This window comes from Giraffa tippelskirchi, chromosome 1 (assembly GCF_054371585.1).
Source record: "Giraffa tippelskirchi isolate mGirTip1 chromosome 1, T2T-mGirTip1v1.2.pri, whole genome shotgun sequence".
Classification (NCBI taxonomy): domain Eukaryota; kingdom Metazoa; phylum Chordata; class Mammalia; order Artiodactyla; family Giraffidae; genus Giraffa; species Giraffa tippelskirchi.
This window is the reverse complement of record NC_137275.1, coordinates 157,846,208-157,858,212: the sequence shown is the minus strand read 5'-3', so window position 1 is coordinate 157,858,212 and position 12,005 is coordinate 157,846,208. Positions and strand designations below refer to the sequence as shown.

Below are 12,005 nucleotides of genomic sequence, written 5' to 3'. Positions count from 1 at the left end.
ATAAAATATAAATGGAGAGATTCCATGTCATGGATCAGAAGAGTCAATAATGATGTCATTTTCCCAAACTTGATCCATAGGTTCAATGCTATTCCAACCAAAATCACAAAAAGCTATTTTGTGGGTATTTCCAAATTGATATATGGAAAGACAAAAGACGGGCAATAAGCAATATACTAAATTAAAGTAAAGTCGAGACAATGACATTACCCAACTTCAAGAAATACTATAAAGCTACAGAAATCAAGACAGTGCAGTAATGGAAAAAGAATAGAGAAACAGATGAGTAGAACAAAATAGAGCCCCAAATAGTCCCACACAAATATAGTCAACTGCTAAGTCGCTTAGTCGTGTCCAACTCTGTGTGACCCCATAGACGGCAGCCCACCAGGCTCCCCCGTCCCTGGGATTCTCCAGGCAAGAACACTGGAGTGGGTTGCCATTTCCTTCTCCAATGCATGAAAGTGAAAAGTGAAAGTGAAGTCGCTCAGTTGTGTCCGACTCTTCGTGACCCCATGGACTGTAGCCTACCAGGCTCCTCCATCCATGGGATTTTCCAGACAAGAGTACTGGAGTGGGGTGCCATTGCCTTCTCCAATATAGTCAACTGATCTTTGACAAAGAAAGCCAACTCAATGGAGACAGGATAGTCTTCAACAAATGGTACTGGAACAAATGCAAAAAAAATGAATCTAGACACAGACCATATACCTTTCACAAAAATTAGTTCCAAACGTATCACAGACATAAGTGTAAAAAGCAGAATTTTAAAACTTCTGGAAGGTAACATCAGAGAAAATATAGAGACCTTGGGTTTGGCAGTGATTTTTAGATACAACACCAAAAGTGCATTCCATTTAAAAAAAGTAACTTGGACTTGAATAATTTAAAACACTTATGCTCTATGAAAAACCCTTGTTAAGATATGAAAATACAAAGTGGGAGAAAATATTTGCAAAACACATGATAAAGGACTTATACCCATATATAAAGAACTCTTAAATATCAATAATAAATTAATAAATGGACAAAAGATCAGAACAGACACCTAACCAATGAAGTTATACACATGGCAAATAAGTATGAAAAGATGCTAACAACATACGTGATTAGGGAATGACAAAACAGTAACAAGATACCACTACACATCCATAAGAATGGCTAAAATCCAAAACACTAACAGCACCAATACTGGTGAGAATGTAGAGCAACAGGAACTCACATTCATTGCTGGTAGGAATTCATACTTTGGAAAACACTTCAGCAGCTTCTTACAAAGGTAAATATAGGCTTATTGTACAGTCCAGCAATTGCACTCCTAAATACTTATCTGAATGAGTTGAAAACTTACTCTACACAAAAATCTGCACACAAATGTTTACAGCAGCTTTATTCAGAATTGCCAAAAACTGGAAACAACCAAGATATTCTTTAATAGATCAGCAGATAAATTGTGGTACATTCACAGCAATAAAAAGAAATAAGCTATCAAGCCATTAAAAGACATAAAAGCAAAAAAATACATTTGAATCGGTTCTATTGAGATGGATGAAACTGGAGCCCATTATACAGAGTGAAGTAAGCCAGAAAGAAAAACACCAATACAGTATACTAATGCATATATATGGAATTTGAAAGATGGTAACGATAACCCTATATGCGAGACAGAATAAGAGACACAGATGCATAGAACAGTCTTATGGACTCTGAGAGAGAAGGTGAGGGTGGGACGTTCTGGGACAATAGCATTGAAACATGTGTATTATCATATGTGAAACAGAACACCATTCCCTGTTCAATGCATGAGACAAGGGCTCACGACTGGGGCAATGGGATGACCCAGAGGGATGGGATGGGGAGGGAGGTGGGAGGGGGGTTCAGGAAGGGGAACACATGTAAACCCATGGCTGAATCATGTCAATGTATGGCAAAAACTACTACAATATTGTAAAGTAATTAGCTCCCAACTAAAATAAATTAAAAAAATAAAATAAAAGACATAAAAGCACCTTAAATGCAAATTACTAAATAAAAGTAGCCAATCTGGAAAGGGTACCAAGTAAAATTCCAAGCTATATGATACTCTGGAAAAGGCAAAACAATGGATACGGTAAAAGGTCAGTGGTTGCCAGAGGGAGTGAGCAGAGAGGATCACTGAGCACAGAGGACTTGAGGGTGGGGAATCTATGCTGTATGACATTTTAATAATGAACACATGGCCATATGCATTTGTCACAACCCACAGCACTGAGCAACACAAAGAGGAAGGACTTTTGTTATTAATAATGTATCAATGTTGGCTCATCAATGATAAGATATGTTCCACACTTAATGCAAAAGGAGAATAATAAGGGAAGCTGGGGGGGGCAGACATGGGAAATCTTTGTACTTTCTGCTCAAATTTTTCTGTAAACTTTTTCTAAACTGCTCTAAAAAATAAAGTATTACATTTTATTTTAAAAATCATAACCAGCTTCAATTGCTTTTAAAAACGCTAAGTTTTTCCTAAGTTGCTGGCCACTATTATAAATTTGAGGAAAAAAAATACACGTCCGTATTGAAATTTTTAAGAAGTGATAGAAGAAAAAGACATCATCTGACGTACCTGTTGCTTCAAAGGTCAGCTTTATGGAATCCCAGGGTGTCTGTTCTTTGGATACAAGTCTGAAATGAGCAGGTTCTCTTGGAGAAACTTCTGGGGCAGGAAGATACCAGTTTTTCCTATTTGGAAAGGTAACTTCAATATTTAGGTTGCTTTATTGATTAACTTCTAGCTATAACTTATGGACATGCTCAGAATATAATAAACACGTAAACTCTGATGGAAATGATGATAAACAACGTCAGTTTCTCTGAAGCCCAGGTTATTGTGTAGTAAAACCTTCGTGAAGTTGAAGTTAAGAACAAGGATCTCAGGTGATCTGGCTTCCATTACCCATACTATTTCTTCTCCATTCCTTCACTGCCAAACCATTAAACTTCCCGGAAATAAAACAATTAGAAACTGATGCTTAGCTGCTTGCTATCTGTTAGACCAGTTAAGAAGGCTACCCTTGGTAACTATTCAGGTTTCTAGAGGAAAGACGTCCTAAATTTGAAAAAGCAAAATTTTGAAGAAAAAACAACTTCTGAGTGCTTTATCTGTAGTGATATCAGAGAGCTTTTGTAGCGATATAAAAAAAATAATATAAACAGCACTCAACTTCTATGTTAACCAGTTGAAATAACAGAGTACCGACATAGTGATAGGAATTGAGAACACGCTGACCCCCAGCGTAAAGCAGAGAAGTAATGAACCGACCTGATGAGGAAGTGCACGGGAAGATACCAGGGGAAACCACAGAGCGGGGCATCCTCCTCACAGTCGGCTCGGATGGTATCGTTGATCTCAGAAATGTGAGGTGTTATGTGAGACATGCCGGTGTAATCAAACCCATTGATCCATACTCCAGAGTCCCGTTTAACTACGCTTCCATCCAGATCGTGAAATGTTCTAGTTATATGCTGAGAAGAACAAGCCTCATGAGGAAACTACTGTTTGAACTCCTTCACCCACATCCCTGCCCCACATGAACAAAAATGACTTAAGTGACAATACCAAGAAATAAAGAGGCTACCGAGCCACAGGAACCCTCACGCACCACTGGCACCAACACTTCAGGAGACTGCTTAGCATCACCTAGTGAGGTTAGCACGCACATACCCTTCACGCCAGCAACTCCACTCCTGAGTGTGGACCTTAGAGAAACTTGACAGGGTACAAGAGTGCTGGTTCTGCACTGTCTGTATTAGCAAAAACTGGATACGACCCAAATGTCCATTAACAGCAGAATGGACAAATAAATTAGGGTGTCATCCTAGAGCAGAAGTCTATTCAGCAATGGAAAAGAATGAACCACAGTGACACAGTTCAACCTGGAAGACTCTGACATGCTGCTGGGCAATAAGAAGCAAAGTCACCAAAGAGGATTTATGGTTTGGCTTTAATCTATAAGAAGCTCAAAAACAGGCGAAACTTATGTGTTTAGAGATTCATACATATGTGGTACAGTGATGGTTAACGGCAACCTTTAAGACAGTACTTTGGAGAGTGGTAAGAGGGAGAGGAGCAAAAGAGCTGGGATTAAGAAGTGAACACGAGGGTTTTCTAAGGTGCAGGTAATGATCCTTTAAATTCAAGATGGTTGTTTTACTATTTCTTACAAATATACTGCTATATTTGTATTTCATACAAATTTTTTTGAAAACCAACTATTTCCGATTTAAAACACATGAACACTAAAACTCCTAAAAGGTCTTAAATACATTCTAAAAGAAATACACACATATACACACACACACCTTTCCCCTTCAGTCTGTTACATTGAAGCTAATTCATGTGCAAAGAAAAACAGAAATCACAGCTCCCCACTAGATGACAGACTTGTGCCTAACAGAATGAAAAGGCACTTTGCTCCATCCTGAATAGCTCTACTGACAGCAGAAACCAGCCTGTAGAATATCAAATTCGAAAAGAAACAGTACAAAGGGCAGGGGTAAACCAAAGCCCATAGGCCAAATGGTCTGCTACTATTTTTATAAATAAAGCTTTACTGGAACACGGCCACATGCATCTGCTGGTATTGTCCATGGCAGCTTTCACTCTACAAACAGAGTGGCTAAAACAGAGACCGCATGGCTGGCAGAGCCTAAAATATTTATTACCTGGCCCTTTATAGGAAAAGTCTGCCAAGTTCTGAAACTGGGGAAGAGAACCCCAAAACAAATCAGGACAGGAGTTTTTTAAAAAATAATACAAGTCTAGCTTCTCCTAATGACTACTGATGTAACATCTGTCACATAAAATGGATCACTGTGTCCTTGGGTCTCTAAACAAGGAATAGTTGGCTCTTCCTCAAAATCTCTATGATATTTAAGTTCAAACATATTATTAACTTACTCAAGTCTTTGAATAGTAACCTAGGTTATGACTCTTGGCTTTTCTGTTTGGCCACTCCATTCCCTCTAACAGGAAGACTGAAAATAAAGTGACTTAAGCTCAAGTTCTTTTTCCTGTTTTATACCAACTCGAAAAAGTTTGCAGAAAAACCTGAAATCTAAGAAAGTTGTAAATCTCATTCTATTAATATCTAAGCTGTTATACTTTCACTGTCCCATATTACCTTGAATGTTACCTAAGATCAATCTTACTAGCATTTTAAAAAATCTGTTTCCTTTTGCTAGTTGATAGGAGTTCATATTTTCACTCAGTCTGCAGACAGCTTTACAGTCTGTATTTCTAACAGTTCATTACTCCATGATACATATATGCTCTCGTTTTTCTAAGTACATTTTTGTAATTTGAACAGTAGTAAAAACAAACAGAGGTTTCCATTCAGTCCCTTGGGAGAAGGGTTTCTAGCTGATCAGAATGCCTCTTGATGGTCAATCTTTTCCTCACTGCCTTACACAAAATAGTCAAGGTACAACTAACAGGTCAACAGTAGAAAAGTCACTTATGTGTTTTGAGCTTTACTGTTGACTAGTGAAGCTCAAAACACCATAAGCCTTTCCTGTCCAGAATCTCAAATAGCTCACACAAAATCACTCTTACCTGAAGAAACACTCTCTTTGGCTTTGGACTGGCAGGGTTGGAGCTGTACGGGAAAAAAGTTCCACTGCAAACAAGGAGGAATGTAACTGTACATACCAAAGTTAAACTTAGCATTGTTCTTTTTGTGCTTTTGGCAAGGTAGATGAAGTTAATCTAAAAACACAAAAACAGAAAAATTACCATTGGCAGGAAAGTGGTTTTAGTGACTTTCTACCAGGCATTGTAGCAGATAATGAAGGACATGTATCAGCATGTGCTAACATACTCCAGCTTCCAGTACACAAAGCACTAATTATAAAGGATTTCCATCACAAGTCAAGAGTCTAAATAAATGAGAGATGCCCCCATATGCATGATGGTGGCTTTTTGACAGGCAGCCAGACAGTGAGGGGGAACAGGAAAACTGAGACAGGGTCTCTGCTCAGTCAAGAGATTAGAGTATGTACATCTGTCAGTCAAACCGTGACCTTATTTTATTTCTGATTCTATCAATACTCTGTAGCCAACACTGTACAGCAGACAGCTATTTAAGTGTATCAGACAGACATCATGGCATGTTTTTATTAAAGAACTAACCTTTTATGCAAGTAAGCAGGCCTATTTAAAAACAAAACTCAAGTTCTATTCGTAATGCTTTCATAACATGCCCAGGTGCAAGATTCACCTAAATGAGCATTTAGATGCACCTTCAAGACTGCCTGTGGACCTGCATGTAAGGAAAAACTGCTATAAAAGTAGTTCTGCACCTCAAACTTACACAGTATCATAAATCAACTTTTAGTTCAATTAAAAAAAGCAAAACTCTGAAAACTGAAACAAACTGGGAAAATAAAAGTCATTCTGCTTTTTCCACTGCTGAGTTAACCAAAGCCAACATAAAACAACAAATCTGAACTTGGGCAGGAAAAACAAGTGGCTCAGTCTCAAGATGCGCATCCTGAAAGTCCTAAATATACTTATATTAGTTTCTTAATTGTAATTAAATCACTGAATTAAAGTTCTGGGGGACACAGAGCTCATAGAATATGTCCACAGATCCCTTAGGGGTTCTGAAGGAGCCACTCCAAGAAACAATGACCTAATCCCAGCTCCCTTTATTGGCTACCCTCCCAGGGTCAATAAGAAGAAAAGTGAAGAACAAAGATGAAAATATTTTTTTGAGATGAAAATGAAAAATTATTCATACCAAGTACTCAACTATATTAAACTAATAAAGCCATTTTATATCTACAGTGTAACATATGCCATCCAGAGTAATCTCCAGCAAAGGAGTACTGGCCTTATGTTTTCACACTGGAGCCAGAAAGGAGAAAAAGTACCCAAGGATTTAGGGTAATGAGTTAGCAAAACAAAATTTGTTACCCTGTCTGTCCCTCTTCCTCCTAAGAGTCACAATATTTAACATGTGGCTCCTTAGAACAGTATCAAATATCCTGCCACGTAATGAGTTTTACCTCCAGTGGAAGGCTGGTTAGGTTTAGGTACAGAGTCGTGTGGGTCCAGATAAAACCTCCCTATGGTTCCTGCCATTCTCCACCCTGCTGCTACCTAGAGCTGTCCTACAGCTTCTGGTTAGGCTACAGTTCCCACATCCACATTCTGTCTTCTCCAGGTTATGAGGCTCATCTTCTGCCTCTTGTGTCCACCTTCTGGAAGAGGTTTGGTAATGGTGATAAAAGAAAAGGTGATCACAGAGGGAGAGAAGGAAGAAGAGAATGGCCTAAGTAACAATGTGTCTGGATCCCACTGTCTTAAATATCACTATCTTTTGTCTTAAATATTATATCTGATACCACTCTAGGTTCCGAAATGGGTGTGAATGAAAATGAAGAGAAGTGTGAGAAGGGACTGGAATGTCCAGTGTGTACTGGCTTTTTCTGTTTCTCTCTGACAGTTTCCTCCTGATCCCACTCCTATCAGTAGTCTCATATAATCAATATTACCACGATGGCCCCAGCATGGGCTAACTCCCAGAAACCTGTTAACCGGTCATTTGACAGCAATTTAGTTGCTTCCTAGCAAATATATTTAATAAATCCCCATAGACTAAGAGAAAAGTTCTCAGAAGTATGCATTGTGGTTCAGTTTTCCACTACCCAAAGAGCAAAGGCTCACTCTATTAAAAAGCCACTATCTATAACACAGTACACACAATAAGAGTGAAGAGAATGGTAACCCACAGCATCAAAGAGCAGCAGAGTTATCTCACATTATAATAACAATCAAATTAGAGCTTAAAATACTCCAAGAGGCACTCTCCAAAAGCTTTCCTAATAAAATATAATTTAGAAGATAATAACTTTAATCTAGTTGCTTATGGTTTCAAAGATTTCCATGCTTTGGGGTCACTCCCAGTTTTCGGGGTTCATTTTGTCCCCAGTTCATATGGAACTGATCTGAAATGCCCCACATTTTGATCATCTTTTATGAGCATCAACAGCCTTCATTCACGGACGATGATTTAAATACATTTGAGGGGTGGAGGATCCAGTTCATAACTTCGCTTACTCTAGGTTAAACCTAATCTCCATGTGACAACACTACAAACTCCTTTAGTTCTCACAACAGCCAACCTATCAAGAAACACAGAGGATTTAAAGGCTTAACATTAAAACCAAGAGAAGTAAACCTTGAAGGGAACAAAGAGCACTTTAGAATTTTCCATCCATCCCTGCAAATACCAGTAAAGACTTAACCATAGTATTAATGGTTAAAAAAATATTTCTGTTTATAAGAATTACTCGACAGGGCTATAGACACAGTCACATATACGGCTATTTATTGGTGATTTTGGAGAAGGAAACTGCAACCCACTCTAGTATTCTTCCCTGGAAAATCCCATGGGTAGAGGAACCTGGCTGGCTACAGGCCATGGGGTCACAAGAGAGTCGGACACGACTTAGTGACTAAACAAGGACAAAATGTCTATTGAAGGGACTTCCACGGATAGTGCTGACCATGCGTGTGGTGTTCTTATCTCTGGTTTCTAGATCTTAGTCTTCACATGAGATGCCTTTTACTGTATCAGTGTGAATTATCTCCATGGAGGAAAGAATTGTAAGAGTCATAACTACTTTTTCTGTTTTGTCCCCTAGCTTCAAGTCTCAGAGTATAACTACAGGTATTCAATGACTATGTCTTACTCTTAGGAACTGCAATGAAAAGAACCACAGAACTGGGGAGTGCTGACACCACGCTAAGGGCAGAGCTCCGCCTGGAGCTTGCTCCAGCAGGGTGGATGTTATCCACTCTGCCCCATTTCTTCCCCGCTCTCTCCTCTGGAGAGTCCTGGGGAAGAGAAGCAGGCATGGCAAAGGCAGGACTCTCTCTCCGAGGGCGGAACACTGACAGAGCAAAATGACAAGGCCTGTAACATGTTCTCATTACTTGGTAAATGAAGGCATGTTTGGGTGTTGTAAATGTGTCACTCAAGGACACAGACTCAACTAATGACCCTGGCGGTGCCAGCAGTGAGGCAGGTGAATGACAGTGGAAAAGTCCTCATCAGAATTAGTCTCCCTTCACTAGCTCTAACAGCAACAGTGAAACTACCACATATTTATTAACACTTGCCTCTAGTCAGTAAGTTCAAAACACATTCTAAAAATTCACCACCAAGCAACCTCTACCAGTTCTCACTTGGTATTCATTCCACACATTCACATTCAGGTGGTTTGAAAGCTATCCGAAAAGAAGTATCATCAGAGGATTTGGGAGCATGAGGAGACAAAAATAACAACAAAACCCCCCTTCTACGTTTTCTGACCACACCAAACCTACAATATGCACCATTTCTTTCGCTTAAGAGTAGAAAGAAAGTGTTGGCCACTCAGTCATGTCCGACTCTGCGACCCCATGGACTGTAGACCACCAGGCTCTTCTGTCCATGGAATCCTCCAGGCAAGAATACTGGAGTGGGTTGCCATTTCCTTCTCCAGGGGATCTTCCCGACTCAGGCGTTGAACCCAGATCTCTTGCATTTCAGGCGGATTCTTTACAGTCTGAGAAACCAGGGAAGCTCTTCAACACTATTTCATAAGATCTAGCATGGTTAAACTCATCACATATTTATATATAAAATGAAGAAGGAAATTAAAAAAAAAATTTCCTTACAAAATAGGATGAGAGAATCATGGTACAACCAGCCAAAATAGAGGCCAGCACAACGTCAGGTGGAATTTCTGAACCACTCCTGCCAAGGATAGGGGTAAACATCTCAAATACAGCCCAGATGAGGTACAGTGCGTACAGATATGGAATAAACATCCCCAAAAGGTAAAAGGCAATAAATTTTCCTCCAGCACCTAGAGAAAAAGAGAAAGAAAACACATCTCTGAAATTCTCCAGTGAGATAATAGCTTTTTATAGCAACAGTGTATCTTTACACCTAACAAAAATTAGGTTAGCAGTGACTTGGCCTTTTGGTACATGTTATAAAGAGAGATAAAACACTTTGAGAGGGTAAAATACAAGTAAGAAAACAAAACATGTAATATATTACCATGTGTTCATTTATGTGAGAATGACGGGTATAAGATAAACATCTGTGTGATCTTAAAACCGCAACAATTTTGAAAGCCTACCCAATAAAATCAAATAAGGAGACAAGTCTCTGGAAGCCTTATCTTAATGTATTTTAAGGCATTTCCCGTTTGTATCGCAACCAAAAATACCCTACCATGCTGCTTCAAGTCCTTTTGCACGCAAAGCTTTGTGAGCAACGGGAATGCCACCCAGACAGCACTAATAAATGCAGAGCAGAGCCCTCGGTAAGTGAGAGCTGTAAGGAACCCACAGTGTACAAACAACGAGACATCAAAAAATACTTCTCCCAGATACTGGCCACTGGCATTCTGAAAGAAAGAAAATACAGACAACTCATCAAGACCTTCTACTGCAGTATAATTTCCACTGCTCAGAAAAGCTACATTTTGTCTTGAGCAGAGTCTATTCTTTAAACTATGAAGTAAACACTGACAAAGCTACCTCCTCTCACGAAGCAGTAAGTTCAAATTGCTGCACAGGAAAAGGAGAATTTAACAAGTTAGGGTAAAAACATCATTACTCATATATAAGCTTTCCCTCCACTTGGCTAAGAGACCTTTGGAAATGTTCTAAAGTAGAAGAAAGGACTTCCCTTAAAACATTAACTTCTATAAGCTCTTTTATTCATGAAATTTTCAAAGAATGTCAAGCAAACCAGAGAAACAATCCATATGAAGAACAGTATAAGCTGTTGCAGCGCCACCAACAGCACGCCTCAAGAACTGCAGGACCTTTAGAGCACAGGGCCATGGGGGGTTTGATCAACACTTTTTGAGCTTTGAAGTCTGAAGTCTGAGGATTCCTGGACAGCACCTTGAATTCTTCATAAGAAAGTTGCCTTATGAACTTCATACGTTTTAACTTCTGCACCAGTGATTCTATTAGCGCAAACATGAAAGTTATTATTTCGGTGCAGAAACACCAAAACAGAAATAGGTGTGTTTAAGCTTTTCTTTCTCCTCTGCCTTCTCATTTCTGTACAGTCCAGGGCATGTTTGTTAAAAGGGCCCCTACTTCAAAAGTGGAAAAGAGTTTCAGTCACAGGTGTTTCAAAACAAACTAAAGGTCACTTGACAAACCTCCTTGGACAACGAAAGATAGGCTATTGTTGGTAAAATATTAGATGATCAACACTATTAATCAAGAGTCATGGTCTCTAGAAAGCATAAAATAGTTCTCAGGATTCAGTTTGAAGCCAAATTCCACTCAGATATTTAAAGACAAAGACATCAACAATGAAGACTGTAATAACTGAAGATGTTTTACACTGTTCCCGCTTTGTACTAAGTTCAAACATATCCCTCAAATCTAGTTCCCCTCTCCCCTCCTCTATCACCCTTTCCCCCTTCCAGCCCATTGGTAATGTATACTGTTACCAGTGTGTTCCTGCTGAATCACAAATCTTCTCATTCAATATCCTGCTTAGAAAGTTTAAACTGTGGCCCCAGTGATTTTTAGGGTTATGCTCTATCAACCTTATCTTCACCATACTGAACTTATTGCCTGTGACCCAAACGCATCTTGTACATTCTGACCTTTGCCCATCAACCAGTTCCCTGGTACATTTCTACTCAGGCCACAAAAAACGCAGTTCAAATGTCACCACCCCCTTCATGAAGCCTTCCTGACATCCACAAACAAAATTCATCTCTCCTGGCCCTACAATCCTACAGCACTGTGAAACGATCACTCTATTTCACTTCATCCCAGGGCATTGAAGTCACTGTGGTTTCCCCATCATTTCCTCCCCCAATGAGACTGTGACCTTCTCAAAGAAAAGACTATGTCCCCAATCTCTGTACCAGGCCTGAGGATGGGAACCCACTGGGTACTCAAAGACAATGTGAGACAAAAATGAAACCTATTA

The 12,005-nt window shown here is 39.4% G+C and overlaps 2 protein-coding genes across 6 annotated transcripts in view; one reads left to right on the top strand and one right to left on the bottom strand.

Moving 5' to 3' along the window:
* Positions 1 to 12,005, bottom strand: part of ERMP1 (endoplasmic reticulum metallopeptidase 1) — a 59,110-nt gene that overhangs the window by 12,921 nt on the left and 34,184 nt on the right. Inside the window, exons 9-13 of one of the 3 annotated variants that reach the window (XM_081501123.1) lie at positions 10,272 to 10,446; positions 9,707 to 9,897; positions 5,594 to 5,746; positions 3,302 to 3,504; positions 2,606 to 2,721 (exon numbers count right to left, since the gene is read on the bottom strand). In XM_081501123.1, coding sequence (XP_081357249.1) covers positions 2,606 to 2,721; positions 3,302 to 3,504; positions 5,594 to 5,746; positions 9,707 to 9,897; positions 10,272 to 10,446 — 838 coding nt within the window. The remainder of the gene's footprint in view (positions 1 to 2,605; positions 2,722 to 3,301; positions 3,505 to 5,593; positions 5,747 to 9,706; positions 9,898 to 10,271; positions 10,447 to 12,005) is intronic. The other 2 variants (XR_014056953.1, XM_081501134.1) reach the window with 2 other exon arrangements.
* Positions 1 to 12,005, top strand: part of RIC1 (RIC1 partner of RAB6A GEF complex) — a 158,769-nt gene that overhangs the window by 143,192 nt on the left and 3,572 nt on the right. For 2 of the 3 annotated variants that reach the window (XR_014056895.1, XR_014056901.1), the window contains one exon: positions 7,206 to 7,391. The exons of the other annotated variant lie outside the window; for it this stretch is intronic. The gene's annotated coding sequence lies outside the window, so the exon portion shown is untranslated. Of the gene's footprint in view, positions 1 to 7,205; positions 7,392 to 12,005 lie in introns of those variants that run through there. 3 annotated transcript variants of the gene reach the window in all.